The 19,870-nt window shown below is 43.0% G+C and overlaps 1 protein-coding gene across 2 annotated transcripts in view; it reads left to right on the forward strand.

The window, feature by feature from the left end:
• Window positions 1-19,870, forward strand: part of MRPS5 (mitochondrial ribosomal protein S5) — a 79,879-nt gene that overhangs the window by 56,269 nt on the left and 3,740 nt on the right. Inside the window, exons 7-9 of one of the 2 annotated variants that reach the window (XM_009556549.2) lie at window positions 5,697-5,743; window positions 6,811-6,868; window positions 12,729-12,791. In XM_009556549.2, the coding sequence (XP_009554844.1) occupies window positions 5,697-5,743; window positions 6,811-6,868; window positions 12,729-12,791 (168 nt within the window). The remainder of the gene's footprint in view (window positions 1-5,696; window positions 5,744-6,810; window positions 6,869-12,728; window positions 12,792-19,870) is intronic. The other variant, XM_054063842.1, reaches the window with a different exon arrangement.

The raw sequence follows: 19,870 nt of genomic DNA on the forward strand, positions 1-19,870 counted from the left end.
CTGCCAAACTGCACAAAGCCACAAGCACACACAGCTTTGCACCAAGATGGGTGTTTAAGACATACAAATACAAATTCAAATACAAATACAAAAGTTGATTTTTACAATGGGCTTTCTACAAATACTGTATTTACCTTTTTAGGGAAAAATAGAATACTCTGGACCCTTTCAGTCTGGTTTCATATTATAAATTCAGTAATCTGCAGGTTGACCTATTTGTAGGCTTTCTCCATTATGAATTTTTTAGTGGTGTCTTCAGCGAGCAAATTCAAGTCTAAGCATAGAAATGCTATCTATGCAATAAAGAAAAGAGAACAAATCAAAAGAATTGTAAGATTATGAAAGATCTTATAGCACAAGCAATATACAGGAGAATGAATACTGGTCGAAGACTTTCAGTTTAGATGTTGGCTTAGCTGTGTTCATATGTCCCGCGGAAGGGTTTTGGGCCCGTTACTGTAAGAAAGACATTGGGGTCCTGGAGCGTGTCCAGAGAAGAGCAATGAAGCTGGTGAAGGGTCTGGAGAACATGTTTTAAGAGGAGCAGCTGAGGGAATTGGGGTTGTTTATCCTGGAGAAGAGGAGGCTGAGGGGGAGACCTTATCACTGCCTACTCCCTGAAAGGAGGTTGTACAGAGGTGGGTGCTTCTCCCACATGATAGGTGATAGGACAAGAGGGAATGGACTCAAGGTGCCTCAGGGAAAGTTTAGATTGGACAGTAGGAAAAAATTCTTCACAGAAGGGGTCATCAGGCACTGGAAAAGGCTTCCTAGGGAGGTTGAGTCACCATCCCTAGAGGTATTTAAAAGACGGGTTTAGTGGCAGGTAGGTATGGTTGGACACAATGATCTCAGAGGTCTTTTTCAACCTGGTGATTCTATGATTCAAAGATGTGATTTCTTTGTGATGGAATTCTAAGCATAATTATGCTTGCAGGGTAGTGATGACCAAGCTGTCTCTAGAAGTGATCAAATCATCTCAGTGCAGCATCTAACTTGGATTAATTAGCCCTGGATTACAGTTGATATCATGGTACTGCTTCTTATGTTAGTTTAATATCACTCACAGCAAAGAAATAGATGACTGATATGTGGCATCTTGTGCCATGTTCCTTTCCGTGGAAGTTTGGAAAAATCTGCAATAAATAATGGCAGTTCTTTCAAGGGGAATGTTTAGCAGTCTTTTCCAGAAGAGCCTTTGGGTTGGCCAGAATTGATCTTTATGAAATGAGGAGAAAAGAATTCACTCTACTGCAGCTTTTTATGTCGATTTATGCAAAGTGAAAAGTTGGAAGAAAAATTCTTAATCGAATCAGTTATTGCTGTTGATGGGAAACTCAGTGTAGAGAATGCTAAGTTAGTTTATGTGTTAAGGTTGCAATTTTTAATTTTTCTAAGGATTGTGTTCAAAAAAAAAATTGTATAGCCAGGTCTTTATATATTGCCTATTACTGATATATTATGCTTGACAATATTGCATATTGAGAAAGCAAAACTAAACATTCCGTGATGTGGTGTTTGCTTTCACCGTCTTTTTAAAAACAAACAAATTAAAACTGTCACTGTCTTTTTTAAAAATCTGTGAAGGCTAACAGGTAGTCACAGAAAAGTAAATTTTTTCTCAAGGATTTTCTGTTCCACGTTGTCATTTACAAAAATTATTGGGCATCCTTAATTTCATATTATCATAGAATCACCAGGTTGGAAAAGACCTCTTGGATCATCAAGTCCTACCATTCCTATCTGAAAGGTTTTTAAAGGTATATGCTTTGCTTCTGGTAGCCAGGTTTTGAGATGGGTCAGATTCAAAGCTTGTGGGCTAGTATCTGAGGACAGAATTACAGAAGATAATGCTAATACCGCTTCATTGTAAAAGCATCCACAAAAGAACTGTGCAACCACCCTGTACAGCACAGTTCTCCTTCATGCTTCTAGTTCTGTTACTGAGGAAATAGGGTTTATTTTTCACTCAATTTTCAGATATGGGAGTTAAAAACTTCTTTTTTGTTGCAGGGTAATTTTTATTTAAGAAGATGTGCTAAATTTTGCTTGACATTCTCATGTGGATACCAACCAATGTACATTAAAATTCTTGTTAGACCTCAGTTGGGCAGCTGTGTAGAATTAAAAGAAGAATGCACTAAAACTTTGAAAGTGAATATCTATGAAGTAAATAATCAAAAAAATATGACCCAAGTAATAGAGGATTCCTACCTCTATCCGGAGATAGGAATCTTGCTTGTATTGTATTGGTGACAGAGTACAGGAAACTGCATTTCCATTGCTAGTACCTGTAGTATAAAGAAACTGCATTTCCATTGCTAGTACCACTCTAGTGTAAAGAAAATCCTGCCTTCAATATATATGCAAACTATCCACCTTCTGGATGTAAATAGTCTACTTTTATTATGAGTAGAATTGGTATCTCTGATGATGGGATATATGTGGGAGCTTTAATAAGACAAATGTATTTCCAGTCAGCTGCTGTTTTAATAATGAGGACTTCATTTATATGAACGATTCAAGTCCAGATACATTCTTCAAGCTGAATTTTAATTGTAGTGTGGAAGGAAGGGAGAGAAATCTATATAGAGGGGAGGGTGTGGTTCTCCAGCAGAAAGATATGCTAGTCTGAAAAAATTCTTCCCTACCTCTTATTTGAAAAGGCTTTTCATTAAATAGATTTACTTTAATCCATATGTGCTGAATGATTGAATTGAGGTTGCCCAGGTGACCTCATTTTTGGCATTTTCTAATCTATTTTGTGACTTCACAGAATTAATGCACTGCTATTGTGCTCTATGTGTATGTGTTTAAAAGAACAGCATGATTTCCTTGCATTTTCTTGTGCAGGATTTAGAAAGTGACAGAAACCTCTGAGTGCATGGTGTGTGCACAGAGAAAGCCGTCTCAAGAGGTAGCTGATAGCAGGCACTACCCTCGACTGTCTACTTCTTCCTCAGCGGTGTCCAGGCTTGTGATTATACCCTCTTTGCTTGTTGAACCACAACAGTCAGGATGGTAGTTTTTCCTAGGTATCTTCCAGCCCATTTCTGTGGTAACGTCTGCATGAAAATAGTGAGTCAATGTTGGCCAGTGGGTCCAATCCCATTGATTTTTGGATTAGGACTTTGGACAGCTGACACAGCAGAAGCTCTAAAGGACCAAAAAAGCTATATCTGCTGATTTGGAAGTTAAATGATTTTAATACAACCTACTTTGACATTGTTGGACTACAGAATTTGTAAAATTGGTTGTCACATCCTCTTATTCATTCCATATAGTTAGTTGATGCCCTGCTCTGAGCTGACTGCAAATACTCCGAGACTGCTGTTAAATCTCTTTCTTCATCACTACCACACTTCATCTGGTAAATAAGAGTAGGTCTGAGGGTTCAGAGATAATTAAGTGGCAGCTTGTAAAGTGGCAGTCATTTTTTTTTTCTGTTCTAAATGCATGCATTTTTTTTGCAAATGCACTGTTCTCTTAAATCTTGTTTTCACATTATGTTTCATTAATAGAAACCCAGTCTCCTTTGCATCTAGGGTCTTGGAGCTTTGTACAGATATATCTGCATCAGCTTCCTTAAATTCTTTCTTTTTGATCAGAAGATGACCTTTTTTGGCCGAAGCAGTCACCACTGTTCAATTGTTTGGAACAAGTTTGACTAAAAAAAAAAGGTAGAATCATAGAATCATACAAGAGTTTGGGTTGAAAGGGACCTCAAAGATCATCCAGCTCCAACCCCCCTGCCATGGGCAGGGGCATCCCACTAGATCAGACTGCCCCGTCCAGCCTGGCCTTGAACACCTCCAGGGGTGGGGCATCCACAACTTCCCTGGACAAGCTGGTCCAGTGCCTCACCACTCTCATGGTGAAGAAATTCTTCCTTATATCAAGCCTAAATCTGCCCCTCTCCAGTTTATACCTGTTCCCCCTCATCCTATCATTACAAGTCCCTCTCCAGCTTTCTTGAAGGCCCCTTTCAGGTACTGGCAGGTCACTATAAGATCTCCTCGGAGCCTTCTCTTCTCCAGGCTGAACAACCCCAACTCTCTCAGCCTGTCCTTGTATGGGAGGTGCTCCAGCCCTCTGATCATCTTTGTAGCCCTCCTCTGGGCGTGTTCCAATGGTTCCATACCCTTCTTATGCTGAGGATCCCAGAACTGGACACAGTATTCCAGATGAGCCCTCCTGAGAGAGGAGTAGAGGGGCAGAATCACCTCCCTCAACCTGCTGGCCACGCTTCTTTTGATGCATCCCGATTGCCCTTCTGGTCTGCGAGTGCATATTGCTGGGTCATGTCAAACTTCTCATCAATCAGCACCCCCAAGTCCTTCTCTGCAGGGCCACTCTCAATCACATCATCCCCCGTTGTGTACTGAAATCAGGGATTGCCCCAACCCAGGTATAGGACCTTGCACTTGGCCTCATTGAGCCTCATGAGGTTTTCACAGGCCCACTTCTCCAGCCTGTCCAAGTCCCTCTGGTTGACAGACATCCCGTCCTTCCAGTGTGGCAATTGCACCACTCAGCTTGGTGTCATCTGCAAACTTGCTGAGGGTGCACTCAATCTCACTGTCAATATCATTGATAAAGATATTAAAGAGGACCAGTCCCACTACAGACCCCTGAGGGACACCACTTGTCACGGATCTCCATCTGGACTTGGGGCCATTGGCCAGTACTCTTTGAATACGACCAGCCAGACAGTTTCTTATCCACCGAATAGTCTACCCATCAGATCCATATCTTTCCAGTGTAGAGAGAAGGGTGTTGTGGGGGACCGTGTCAAAGGCTTTACAGAAGTCAGATAGATCAAATCCATCAGTTTACCCTGTCCACTGCTGTGGTTATCCCATCATAGAAAGCCACTAGGTTGGTCATACAGGACTTGCCTTTGTTGAAGCCATGCTGGCTGCCATTAATCACCTCCATGTCCTCCATGTGCTTTACCATAGCTTCTAGGAGGATCTGTCCCATGATCTTCCTAGGCACAGAGGTGAGGCTGACAGGTCGGTAGTTCCCAGGGTTATCTTTTCTATCCTTTTTAAAGATGGGGACAGTGTTACTCTTCTTCCAATCACCAGGGACTTCTCCTGATTGCCCTGACTTTTCAAATATGATAGAGAGTGGCTTGGCAACCACATCTGCCAATTCCCTCAGGACTCTGGGATGCATCTCATCAGGTCCCATAGACTTGTGTATGTTCGGGTTCCTCAGGTGGTCACAAACCTGATCCCAACAGTGGGAGGGTCTTTACTGCCCTGGTCCCTATCTTGTTGTCCATTGACCCAGGATGGTTGAGAAGACTAGTGGTCAGTGAAGACAGAGGCAAAAAAGTTGTTGAGTACTTCAGCTTTCTCCTCGTGTATTGATATGAGGTCACCATTTCCAACCATCAGTGGGGGTACGTTCTCTTTGATCTTCGTCTTTTGATTGACATACCTGTAAAAGGCCTTCTTGTTAGTTTTTACTTCCCTTGCCAAGTTCAGCTCCAGCTGCGCCTTGGCCTTCCTCACTTCATCCAATTACTACTGTGATGAAAAGACTTGAACACAGATGTTGCATAAAAGCAATCTTTATTTTACAAGGGATTTTAAATGTGGTTGAAGTTCTCTATTTTTCCCACTTTGCTTTCCGAAGGTCTCACCTTATATATTTCTCACTAATAGAATGACTCTTCTTTCTTGCAGGTTTTGCAATGGGGAAGGCAGGTGACAGGATGAATGCCTTACGGAAAGTATGTTGATTGCATTATTTGTTGTTTGATGACAAGCACAGCTAATTCATACCTACTTTTTTTTTTTAATAATCAGTGTTTTGTAGTCTGTGCAAAGAACTAAGTCTATGTACATGATCATCCATCTTGATACAAATAATCATGGAATCATTTAGGTTAGGAAAGGCCTTTAAGATCATTGAGTCCCACCATAAACCTGACACTACCAAGTCCACCACTAAACCACGTCCCTAAGCACCACATGTACACATCTTTTAAATACCTCCAGGCATAGTGACTCTACCATTTGCCCAGGCAGCCTGTTCCATGGAGTGCTTGATAATCCTTATAGTGAAGAAATTTTTCTTAATCTCCGGTCTAAACCTCTCCTAGCACAGCTTGATGCCATTTGCTCTTGTCCTATTGCTTGTTACCTGGGAGAAGAGACCAACTCCCACGTCACTGCAGCCTCCTTTCAGGCAGTTGTAGAGAGCAATAAGGTCTCCCCTCAGCCTCCTTTTCTCAGACTAAATGAACCCTGTTTCCTCAGCTGATCTTCATATCATTTACTCTCTAGACCCTTCACCAGCTTCTTTGGACACGCATAATGAGGTTGCCCTGCAATGAGATTCCATTAATGCACTCTCTATTTTCGTTCTACTCCTTTTTCTATGGCCTATACCTATCCCTCATTGCTCACTTGTTATTAATATCTATATAGCATACAGTTTGTGTGTCGGAGTTTTTCTCTTACACGTGCAAAACAACCTTATTAAGGCTCCTTTAGACTTCAAAATGTTATTTCTCCATCTATATTAATCTAGTTTGTGTTATAATGCTCAACTAAGCTATCAGAGTTTGGTATTGTTACTATATTGAGAAATCTTTTTAAATATTAAATCTGTTAGGAGCAAGCAGTTCTTTAAAGAGAACCTTTTCGTTTCTTTAGTATAGATGTGGCAAAATTGTTTTCTTAAGTTTTCTTTCTTACCTTTTTTCTGTCTAGTTAACTGATATGTGAACATAGTAAATTCTAAAAATTTTGCATGAAAAATTAAGAAAAAAATATTTCTGCATGTGTTCCCTAGGCAAAGAATAAAGCAATACGCTGCTTACATTTTGTAGAGCTGTATCGGAACCACACAAGTAAGTATTATGGTTTCTTTAGACTCCATCTTTAACTGTCAGTATTAGTACTGAATGTACAAACAAGAGGGAGTTGCAACTAGTTACAAAGTATACAAAGATGTTAATTAAAACCTTTCTGATCTAATGCATTGTATCACTACATTATTCGATGTGTGTTATTTTGTTTCTTTAGCATGCTGTATGAAACCTCAAGAGTGTTTTAGCTAGACAGTGGTAATATCAAAGTACATAGTCTGTCAGTCTGTGTGTAAACTATATCACCATTGTTTACTTTCACTGAGGTTTATATCAACAGTTGCAGGAAGATCCAGGAAGAAAATTTAAGATTGCATGATACGAGATGTTGTTAGAGTATCAAGAAATTTGTCTCTCTTCTAGTCTCCTGACTTTGCCATGTTTAAAATTTGGATACTTAATGCATAGTATTTCAGGCATTTAAAATGGGGGCAGGGGAAGGGGATAGTAGCAAGATTGCTGGCACAGTTTGAGTTAAAGAAATCAGGTACTCTCTGGGCATTTCTTCTGTACAGTGACCTCATCTGTGCTTTTCCCCTTGGTATGTCAGGAATGATTCTCTGCTGACTCAGTCCATGTATGCTGACAAAGTCCAGCAGTTGACAAGAGTATAGGCTGGAGAAGTCAGTGTGATGTTTTATGGCAGCTTTTCTTTGATTCAGTTTATTACCATACAAGTCCTCTCTGATGTCAGGCATGGTAGAAGTATAACAAATGTTCAGGTATCTTTCAGAAAAATTTTGAAAGGTAGTACCTTACAGATTATATGGATATTTAATCACATCATTATGTAGATAAATTTTCACAGAATCACAGAATCACTAGGTTGGAAAAGACCTCCAGGATCATTGAGTCCAACCGTTCCTATCAACCACTAAACAATGCCCCTGAGTATCTCATCCACCCGTCTTTTAAATACCTCCAGGGATGGTGACTCCACCACCTCCCTGGGCAGCCTGTTCTAGTGCCCAATGACCCTTTCTGTGAAAAATTTCTATCTGATGTCCAGCCTGAACCTCCGCTGGCAGAGCTTCAGGCCATTCCCCCTTATCTTGTCCCCTGTCACTTGGGAGAAGAGGCCAGCTCCTTCCCTCTATAACCTCCTTTCAGGTAGTTGTAGAGAGCAGTGAGGTCTCCCCTCAGCTTCCTCTTCTCCAGGCTAAACAACCCCAGTTCCCTCAGCCGCTCCTCGTAAGACTTGTTCTCCAGCCCCTTCACCACCTTCATTGCTCTTCTCTAGGCACGCTCCAGAGCCTCAGCATCCTTCTTGTGGTGAGGGGCCCAGAACTGAACACAGTATTTGAGGTGCAGTCTCACCAGTACCAAGTACAGGGGGAGAATAATCTCCCTGGACCTATTCAGTATAATAAAACTTCAGCTTACAAATACAAAACTGCTGTTATCCTCATGAGGCTATTCCTTGAGCTTTATTATTCTGCACTAGCAGATTGGGGATTTGATTAAAAACTGGTGGTGTTTCCACCATGCTTTCCAGTCTGCTTAACATAGAGGTCCTCTCTTAGCCATCTTGACTGCAGTGCTAGAATCCACTATGCAGAAAGTAAGCCACTAAATCAGCCACTCATCAGAAGATGTGAGTTTGGTATTTCTTTTGAAGCAGAGAAATGCAAGAAGATTGTAATGCTAAACTCTGTATGGAAAATCCAAGAACACTGAAGACTATGGGGAAATCTCAGGTTAAAAGCTGCATTATTAGAAAAATGTGATTATGAGGAAGAAAGTTAAATTATATCAGGTGAGCTCATTTCAAACTAAATGAGGATCATTGGAGCACACAGATCATAGAATCATAGAATCACCAGGTTGGAAAGGACCCACTGGATCATCAAGTCCAACCATTCCTAACACTCCCATAAACCATGTCCCTAAGCACTACATCAACCCGTTCCTTAAACACCTCCAGGGAAGGTGACTCGACCGCCTCCCTGGGCAGCTTGTTCCAGTGCCCAATGACTCTTTCCGTGAAAAATTTTTTTCTGATATCCAGCCTGAACCTTCCCTGGCGGAGCTTCAGGCCATTCCGCCTTGTCCTGTCCTCTGTCACTTGGGAGAAGAGGTCAGCTCCCTCCTCTCCACAACCTCCTTTCAGTAGTAGTTGTAGAGAGTAATCAGGTCTCCCCTCAGCCTCCTCTTCTCCAGGCTAAACAACCCCAGCTCTCTCAGCCACTCCTCATAAGACTTGTTCTCCAGCCCCCTCACCAGCTTTGTTGCTCTTCTCTGGACACGCTCCAGAGCCTGAACATCCTTCTTGTGGTGAGGGCACCAGTACTGAACACAGTACTCGAGGTGCGGTCTCACCAGTGTCGAGTACAGAGGGAGAATAACCTCCCTGGACCTGCTAGTCACACCATTTCTGATACGAGCCAAGATGCCATTGGCCTTCTTGGCCACCTGGGCACATGGCTGGCTCATGTTCAGTCGGCTGTCAACCATTACCCCTAGGTCCTTCTCCTCCATGCAGCTCTCCAGCCACTCTTCCCCCAGTCTGTAGCACTGCATAGGGTTTTGTGCCCCAAGTGCAGGACCCGGCATTTGGCCTTGTTGAACCTCATGCCATTGGCCTCAGCCCAGTGGTCCAGCCTGTTAAGATCCCTTTGCAGAGCCTCCCTACCCTCCAGCAGATCGACACTTCCTCCCAGCTTAGTGTCATCTGCAAACTTGCTGAGGGTGCACTCAATGTCTTCATCCAGGTCATTGATAAAGACATTGAACAGAGCTGGACCCAGTACTGAGCCCTGAGGAACCCCACTTGTGACTGACTTCCAGCTGGAGTTAACTCCATTTACCACCACTCTCTGGGCCCGGCCATCTAACCAGTTTTCAACCCAGGAGAGTGTGCGCCCGTCCAGGCCAGAGGCAGTTTCTGAAGCAGAATGCTGTGAGAAACTGTGTCAAAGGCTTTACTGAAGTCCAAGAAGACTACATCCACAGCCTTTCCCTCGTCCAGTAGTCGAGTCATTTTGTCATAGAAGGCAATCAGGTTAGTTTGACAAGATCTATCTTTCGTAAACCCATGTTGACTGGGCCTGATCAACCGGTTCTCTTGTATGTGCTTCATGATAGCACTCAAGATTACCTGTTCCATGACTTTCCCCGGCACTGAGGTCAGACTGACAGGCCTGTAGTTCCCTGGATCCTCCCTGCAACCCTTCTTGTAGATGGGCACAACATTAGCCAGCCTCCAGTCTAGTGGAACTTCCCCAGTCAGCCAGGACTGCTGGAAGATGATGGAAAGGGGTTTGGAAAGGACATTTGCCAGCTCCTTTAGTACTCTTGGGTGGATCCCATCCAGCCCCATAGACTTGTGGGAGTCTAGTTGGGCAAGCAAGTCTCTAACCTCCTCCTCTTGGATCATTGGAGCCTCATTCTGCTCCTCTAACTCTTGGGTTTGTACACAGAGGGAACAGTTTTCCTTGCTGTTAAAGACTGAGGCAAAGAAGGCATTAAGTACCTCAGCCTTGTCCTCATCCCCTGTCACTGTTGTTCCTTCTGTATCCAATAGGGACTGAATATTCTCCCTAGTCCTCCTTTTCTTGTTGATGTATTTGTAGAAAGATTTTTTATTATCTTTCACAGACTTAGCCAATTTGATTTCTAGTTGGGCCTTGGCCCTCCTGATTTTTACCCTGCACGATCTCACTTCCTCCCTGCAGTCCACCCAAGACGCCTGCCCTTTCCTCCAAAGCTCATAGACCTTCTTCTTTTTGATGCGTCCCAAAATCTCCCTGTTCAACCAAGCTGGCTTTTTCCCCTGCTGGCTCCTTTTTTGGAACATAGGGATGGCTTGCTCCTGAGCTGCTAGGATTTCATTTTTTAAGAGCACCCAGCCCTCGTGGGGTCCCTTGCCCAGAAGGACTGTCTCCCATGGGACGTTGCCAGCCAGCCTTGGCAAGTTGGAAGTTGTCTTCCACGCACTCCAGGAACCTCCTAGACTGCTTCCTTTCTGCTGTATTGTACTCCCAGCAGATATCCAGAAGATTGAAGTCACCCACAAGGACAAGAGGTAGAGATCTAGAGACTATCCCCAGTTGTTTTTAGAAGAGCTGTCAGCTCTTGGCTGGTGTGGTGTGTAGCAGACTCCCATCACAATGTCTGCCTTCTTGTGGGCTCCTCTGATTTTAGCCCATAAGCACTCAGTCCCTTCCTTACCGTAATCCAGCTCAAGAGTATCAAAGCACTCCTTAACATAGAGGGCTACCCCGCCTCCTTTTCTACCCTTCCTGTCCCGCCTGAAGGGTATATACCCCCCCATAGCTGTACTCCAGTTATATGAGTCATCCCACCACGTTTCTGTGATGGCAATGACATCACAGTCACCTTGCCCTACAACAGCTTCCAGCTTCTCCTTTTATTGCCCATGCTGTGTGCATTGGTGTAAATGCACTTCAGCTGGGCTGACAAACCTTCAGCCCTCATAAAGGGAGTAGAGTTCATTCCCAATCGACTGGTCCTTGGAATAATTAACTCCACAGTTCCAGTTTCATTCTTGCGGTCCCCAGCTGTACTCGCCCCATCTTGCTCTGTGGTGGTGTACTGGTGGTCCACCCCGGCACACCATATCTCAGTTGCTGGAGTCCCACTACCAGGCTCGTTCCCAACTAGCCTGGTCTCCTCCCCCTCCCCCTTCACATCTAGTTTAAAGATATATTTAAGAGCCTAACTAGATTTTTAGAAAGTACTTTAGTCCCCCTTGCAGACAAGCGTGTCCCATCCCTAGTAAGAAAGCCTGGGGGTGCGTGGGTCACTCCATGATCAAAGAATCCAAAGGCTCTCTCCTCACACCAGGCTTGGAGCCAGGCATTAATCAGCTGTTTGTCTTTGACCTCCTGTTCCTTATTCCTTAGTGTTGGGATGGAACTAAACACCACTTGTGCTCCAGAGCCCTCCATCATTCTCCTTAGAGCCCTGAAGTCTCTTTTGATGGCTTTCAGCTTTCTGCGCTGTAAGTCATCATGGCCTATTTGAAATACTAGCAGGGGGTAATAATCCATTTCCTTCACCAAGGAAGGAAGTTTTCTAGTGACATCCTTTACTGATGCCCCTGGTAAGCAGCAGACCTCCCTGTCTAGCGGGTCTGGTCTGCAGATGGGTTCCTCCGCTCCTTTTAGAAGGGAATCCCCTAGGACAATCACTCTCCTCTTTTTATTAACAGAGGATGTTTTTAAGGTCCTCTGAGGATGCCTGAGCCTAGGGAATGTTTCTAGGCTGTGGGAGCCATCTTCTTCTTCCCTGGGGAGAGGTTCTACCTGCAGCGCTTCGTATTTATTTTTGAGAGTGATTTGGGGGTTTGTTTTCTGGGTAGGGGGAGCAGGTTTCCTGCTGCCATTCCCCATCTCTTGTTCCCCCAGCCTTGCAGTTTGTAGGATGGAGCTGCTTAGCCACACTGGCTCCAGCAGCCTGCTGAGTTTGGGAGAGGGCACTGCTCCAAAGATCTATTTCCCTCTCACATTCCCTGATAGTCCTTTTTACTATTTAACCTATTTAACCTATTTACTTCCTCCCTCAGCTCTGCCACAATGCGAAGGAGTTCCCCTATGCGAGCACATCTCCCACAAGTGTAGCCGGTACCAGAGGCGTGAGCTGGTGGGGGAGGAGGGCACTGCCTGCAGGCCAGGGTCTGCGTAGCTGCATGGACCCACTGAGGCTCTGTCTGGGTGATATTTCATATTTTTCAAGTGAAGCTTGGTTTTGTATACAGTAGTAATGTAGTATTCACAGATGTTTAAGCATTCCTAATCTATTCTAGAAATTTATGTAAACTAAAAAAAGTAAAACCAACTTCTCCTTCACAGTTCTGAAAAACTTTATTTTCTCCCTCCAGTTTACCATGACATTACAGTGAAATTTAAAAGCACAACCATCCGCATGAAGAAGCAAAGCAAAGGTAATTAATGCTGCCTGGAAATTTTGCGGTTTCATTAGAAATGGCTACTGTTGATGATACGGCTTTGTTATTGCAAATTGAGGTTTGACTTTCTTAGAGTGGTTGGAGCTGTTTCAACCCAGGACCCTCCCACCCAACCACTAGAGCCCAGACTAGTGCCCAGGCTTCAGAAGCCAGGGCTTCTGCCCAGGTTGAGGGATGCAGCTGTCGCTTTTCCATTTGCAGGTTCAAGTAGTAGTGAAGCTGAGTGTGCATCCCAGAGACAGGGGTACATGCACAGGCATACAGGATACTGACACAGCTGGCAACAAACAAGGCATTGCTCTCAACAGGACCTACATACAGGACTCACATAAACATAAAGACAGACAGCCAAGTCCCTTCCTGCTCTTTGGCTGGCAAAGATAGAAGATCATTAGTGCAGGCACACACAACAATCTCTACGTTCACAGGTATACACACATTTGCAGGTCCCTTGATTACCAGCACCCAGCACCCCTGCCCAAATTCTGGTCCCTCTTACCTGCTTCACAAGTCCCCTACTCACTGACTGGTCCAGCGTGATGCTCACTAGCCAACACATCTGCATGCACACACTTGTCTCTTATGCACCCCACATTCACAAGTCCCCCTGTGTATATGAGCACAGGCCCACTGCTCATCTGATACCCCAGCCCAGATGTGAGCCCCCGCTACTTACTGGCTAGTCCAGCTTAAAGTTTATTAGTGAAAACACATGTGTGCCTTATGCACATCAAGACTGGGAAAGATGCAGATGCTTAACCCCCCAGCAGCCACCAGGCAGATGGGCTATGACTTGTGGTCCTGCTCCAGCCACTGCTGTTTTTGTATAGCACTATTGATTGACTGTTACACCCCTCCCAGTCCAAGTTTACCCTGGTTTACATTCTTACCAGTTGAAAAGTCCAGGTTGAGCATCTTGGAAGTGGCACCTGTAGTTTCTTGATAGCCCATCAGTTAGTGGTGATCGTTGTTGCTTGTCATTGTCTCTGTCTCTGTATATTTTGTTTGTGGTTTCCCCCTTTTTCTTCAGTTTCTCAATGGACAAGGTGCACAATCAGATAACCTCTCTAGAATAAACATTCACACACTCTCACATGCTCTCATCAGTTAGTGTGGCTGACCAGGTTTGGTTCTCATCACTATGTCCCTTATCATTTGTTGGTTGTGTTTGTGTCTCTACATGTTCTTGTCATTCTTCTTCAATGTACCCTTACAGCTAGCAGTCCATTGGTAGAACTTGTAATTAAGAATACTTTCAGTCCATAGTGGTACTAAATCACTGTCAGTAGCTGGAAGTATAGCAAATCAGTGTGCTGTTTCTGGTAGCTTCCACATGAACACTGACCGTTTGAAGACATGGCACTGAGTTTCTGCTATACCTTTTTTCACCTTCTGTAGCAGTACGTGCTTTGCATCACAATGACGTGCAGAGCAACCTTGTAAACTGCTGCCATGTTCTTCAGGATTGACACATAAATAAGTTTTAATACATGAGGCAGTTTGGGGAGCTAAAGGTTAACTTATTTTTAGTGCATTGCAGTTTTCAGTGTGATCTATTTTACCTTCTAGGGTCTTTCTGTTTTGAAAGTCTGCAAGGATGACATTAGGTCATTTCTTTGCATGAATCTTTAGAGTTAGACTTTTAAGTACAAAGGTTTGAATTGACTTGTTTAGCCTAACTTTGCATTGAGGACAGGAGGTAGGTAACAGCAACTACTGTTCTATAGAAAACGGATTTAGTTTGCTGCTAACATATGATCGTCTAATTTTAATATACATATAGCAAACTAATTCATTTGCATGGCTAGCTCTTTGTGAATCACTTCAGTTTCATTACGATAAGATCTAAAATGTAAGAGCATGTAATGCTTAGCTTATAATAAGTGAGAAATATGGGCTAATTTTCCAGTCAGAACAGTGTCATGTTCAACTGCTTCCAGTTTCTACAACTTTGAGTCAGCTGAAGCATTGATGCTTTGGACATACTATTTGATTTTGTGTGTCTGGTATTATTCTGCACTGTCACGTTAGTAATATGGGAATATAATTATTAATGTTCAGATTTACTAATGCATTCTGAAAGCATCTAAAATTGCTATGAACCTTCAACACAGGTTTCATTAGGTGATAATTTGATTCTGGGATAACGTTTTTTTTTTGATCAGTGTGACAGTAATGTGATAGCATGGGCTTAGAAATAAAGTATGGAGTATGAAATCGGACTTTTATTGTTTGGGTTTCTGCAGTTTTTCTGTATTTAGGGAGCTCTTAAAGTGGTATATTTGGTAATTTGAGCTATGATTTTTAAAATAACCACTTAAAAGAAACTTCGGTTTGGTTTTCAGTATAATGAAGCAAAACCATGCACGGACCAGCAGTAGCACAACTGAACTGCACATTTGACCATACATGTACAAACAATGTTATTACTGTTAAACGGTATAGGAAGGTTTACATTAGATGCTATTTTCTTGTAATGGAACATATAATAAGACATACCATCCCTCCTCATCTGGTATGTTACATTCATGAACCTCAGCAGCAAGAACAATCAGGGTCACCTTATGATTAATATTACCTCATCAGACTGTTGTCCTAATTTACTTCCAATTTTTGTATTAGATTGAAGAAACAAACTGCCTCTATGCTATCTTCACTTTTTCCTGCTAGGAATTCTTTTGTAGCTGTTGCCCTGCTCAGTGAGGGTTTTCCATTCAATTTGCCAGTGAAAATTGCATATCACAGAATGGCTGAGGTTGGAAAGGACTGTGGGAGTTGTCTTGTCCAACTTCCTGCTCAGTCAGCATCACACAGAGCAGGCTGCCCAAGATCATGTCCAGACTTTTGAATATCTCCAAAGACAGAGACTCTACTGCATCTAAGGGCAACCTGTGCCAGTGCTTGTTCACCCTCACTGTGAAAAAGTATTTCTTAATGTTCAGATGGTACCTCCTGTGTTACAGTTTGTGCTCTTTGCCTCTTGGCCTGTCACACCACTTAAAAGAGCCTGGCTCTATGTTTTTTGCACCCTCTCTTCAGATATTCATATATATTGATAAGATAACCCCTGAGCCTTCTCTTCTCCAGGCTAAACAGTACCAGCTCTCTTAGCCTGTATGGATATGAGAAATGCTCTAGCCCTTTAATCATCTTCATGGCCCTTTGCTGGAGTCTGTCTCCAGTATGTCCATGTCTGTCTTATACTGGGAAGCACTGGACACAGTGCTCCAGGTGTGCCTCACTTGTGCTGAGTAGAGAGGAAGGGTCATCTTCCTCGACTCACTGGCAATAGTCCTGCTAGCTCAGTCCACGGTGCTGTTGGCCTTTTTTGCTACCAGGCACATTGGTGTCTCATGGTCAACTTGATGGCCACCAGAACCCCTCAAGCCTTTTTCTGCCAAGCAGCTCTCCATCTATTTGACCCACAGGATGTGTGGGTGCATGTGGTTCCTCCCTGGGTGCACTTGGACTTGTTGAACTTCCTACGGTTCCTGTTAGCCCATTTCTCCAGCCTGTCAAGGTGCCTCTGGATGGCAGCACAGCCTTCTGGTGCATAGCCACTCCTTCCAGTTTTGTATCATCAGCAAACTTTATGTGGGTACACTTTACCACACTATCCAGATCGTTAATGAAGATGTCAAACATGATTGGGCCCAGTATTGACCTTGGGGTACACCACTGGTTACTGGCCTCTAGAGTTCATGCCACTTATTACCATCCTCTCAGTCCAGCTGTTCAGCCAGTTTTTATGTCCACCTCACTGTGCTCATCCAGCCAAAACTTCATCAGGTTGTCTGTGAGGATCTTATGTGAGATAGTGTCAAAAGCCTTACTGAAATCAAGACAGATAATATTGACAGCTCTCTATTTCATTATAGAAGATAATAAGGTCAGTCGAGTGTGACTTCCCCATGTGGAATCCATGCTGATTACTTCTTATAACATTCTTGTACATCGCGTGCCTGGAAATGTTTTCCAGGATTAGTTCATAGAATCATGGGATCATTAGGTTGGAAAAGACCTTGGAGATCATCAGCTCCAGCCGTACCTGTCATACTACTAAATCATGTCCCCAAGCACTTCATCTACCTGCCTTTTAAACACCTCCAGGGATGGTGGCTCAGCCACTTCCCTGGGCAGCCTGTTCTAGTGCTTGATAATCCTTTTGGTGAAGAAATTTTTCCTAGTGTCCAATCTAAACTTTCCCTGACATACCTTGACACTATTCCCTCTTGTCCTATCACCTGGGAGAAGAGACCAACACCCATCTCTCTACAACCTCCTTTTAGGTAGTTGTAGAGAGCAATAAGGTGTCCCCTCGGCCTCCTCCAGGCTAAACAACCCGAGTTCCCTCAGCCACTCCTTGTAAGACTTGTTTTCCAGCCCCTTCACAAGTTTTGTTGTTCTTTTCTGGACACGCTCCAGGACCTCAATGTCTTTCTTATAGTGAGGGGCCCAAAACTGAACACAGGATTCGAGGTACAGCTTCACCACTGCAGAGTACGGAGGGAGAATCACTTCCCTGGTCCTGCTGGCCACACCGTTTCTGATACAAATTGTTGCATCAGCTTCCAGGGATGTAGGTGAGGCTTACTAGCTGGTAGTTCCCTGGGTCTTCCAATACCCCAGCCTTCTCCATGTCTTGTATCACCAGCTCATCTACCCCTTTCAGCAGTGAGCCTACATTTTTCTTAGTCTTCCTTTTGCCACTTAGATACTCATAGAAGCCTTTGCCAAAGCTTTGGCCTTCCTGACTCTTATCTCTGTGTGCTCAGACAATGTCTGTATTCTTCTCAGATTACCTGTTGTTGCTTCTGTCTTCTTTCTTATTTTTGAGTTTTGCCAGGAGCATCTTGTTCATACATGCATGCTCCTTGGCATTTTTGCCTGACATCCAGCTTGTTGAGATCGACTCCTGAACTTAGAGGAGGTGCTTCTTGAATATGACCAGCATTCTTGGGCTCCTCTTCCCTCCAGGGCCTTATTCCACAGAACTCTTCCAAATATCCTTGAAGAGAATGAACTCCAACATTGTGGTCTTTGTTTCTGCCCTGCTTCCTCCTCACAGAATCCTGAGTGACATCATCTCATAGTTACTGCAGCCAAGGATGCCTTTGACATCCCTAAGAAGCCCTTCCTTGTTTGTGCGTATCAGGCCCATCAGAGCAGCTTGCTTTGTTGGCTTCTCTGCCACTTGAGCCATGAGGTTGTCATCAGTGCATTCCAGTTATCTCCTGTTTATTTGTACTCTTCTGTATTGTTTCTCCAGCATCTGTTGATGTCCTTGTGAAGATCAGGGCCCATGAATGTGAAGCTCCTTACCTGTAAGCTCTCAGATGCTCATCATCCATCCATCCATCCACAGAGCAGAGCAGTTCTCCACACATGCTGTTTTCTCACATAAAGAGGAACTCACATAAATGCCTCATCTTCCCAAACTGTCCTTTCTAAAGAGTCTGTATCCTTCTGCTATAGCACTCCATTCGTGTTAGCCATCCACCACATCTCTGTGATTTCAGTAAGATCATAGACCTGTAACTGCACACCGATCTCGTAATTCCTCATGTTTATTCTCCATGCTGCATGAGTTAATGTACAGGCACTTCAGAGACGAACCGTAGTGTGCTGCTTTCCCAGAAAAAAGTTGGACATTTTGTCAAATACACTTACCTGACTGTGAAGCTCAGCACTGATACCCTGTAGCTGTAAATAATGGGTGTAAGAAATGACAATTATTCATAGTTTTTATATTAGACCATGGCATATGTAGACTGTATGTAAAGTATGAAAGATTCCTTCCTTTTTGCTGATAGCTCTACCTCTGTATACTTATGTGTGCTAAAGCTTTGCATAATTCCAGCTGGAAGTTTATTTCCAGTTTCTTTATACAAGACTCAGGCAGCTAACTAAACAAATGATTGTAATATTTTAGTATTAAAAGTCACTGTAGTGTTTAAACATTTCTATCTTGAATTTGTTCCTAAACCCTCTAAAGTGGAGAATGCTCCTATCATATAGTCAGTATTACATATTAGACAAGTGAAAATCCAAGTTAAAAAAGGTTATGTAATGTGCAATGTGAATGTGGACTTACTTAACTGAAAGCGGTCTCTTAGAGTGGGTTTAAAGTGGATGTTCTGTTTCCAAGGCCTTGTTAATGATTCTACCCAGAGAATCTGATGTAGATTGCCCAGTAGGGTTGTGTTAGTTTATAAGAAGGATACATTTTAAACACTTGTTTTGGCTACCTTTGTACCTTTTTTCAGTGTGAGAAAAAATGTTACATTTAGATAAGCCTGTTATAGGTCTCATTGAATTAAATTGCGGTAAGGTAGGGTGTGTGTCAGAATCAGTTTAAAAATGTGAGCACAACTTGGTCTCTACAGTTGGAGTTTGTGGTTGGAATCCTTTCCTTTTGTGCTTGAAATAATTTTTGTTCAGTGACTGGTGGACTAGTTTGCTTGCTTCTGAGTTTCATGTATTAACAATCTCTAGAAACCTGATTGAAATGAGATGGGAGAAAAGCAGCAATAAACCCTTCAGAAATTAAGTACTTTAAGTCACTGAAAATGAAACTTTGACAAACAGCCATTCAGAGGTCATTCATATGTAATTGTGTCTAAAACTTGACTTTGTCTTGTAGCATGGAAAACAGTATTGTCTCAAATGGCAGAACAAATGGCTTTGGATGGATTTAGTTTCTTTTCAGATTATAGGTTAAAAGAAAAAGGGACATCTTGGCACAGTAAAGCATACAGTGGTGACATGGATTGCTTTTTTAATCACCGGCAAGACTATCCACAAAGTGTATTAATCAATAACCTGTCTTTTCAGCTGTTAAGTAAGATACATTAGAACTGTCACAAACCAATTTTTAAAGATTAGTAGAGCTAGGCCACATGAAACAAATCACTTTGGGGGTGAGAGAGTAAAATTAGACTCCTCGAAAAATCTGGCAAGTCTAAGAAGCCATTTGCAATTAATGCTAATGTAATGGTGGAGATGGATGCCGACAACATGCAAACCTCTGTCATGTTTGTGAATTTTGAAATATG

This window comes from Cuculus canorus, chromosome 3 (assembly GCF_017976375.1).
Source record: "Cuculus canorus isolate bCucCan1 chromosome 3, bCucCan1.pri, whole genome shotgun sequence".
Taxonomy (NCBI): Eukaryota; Metazoa; Chordata; class Aves; order Cuculiformes; family Cuculidae; genus Cuculus; species Cuculus canorus.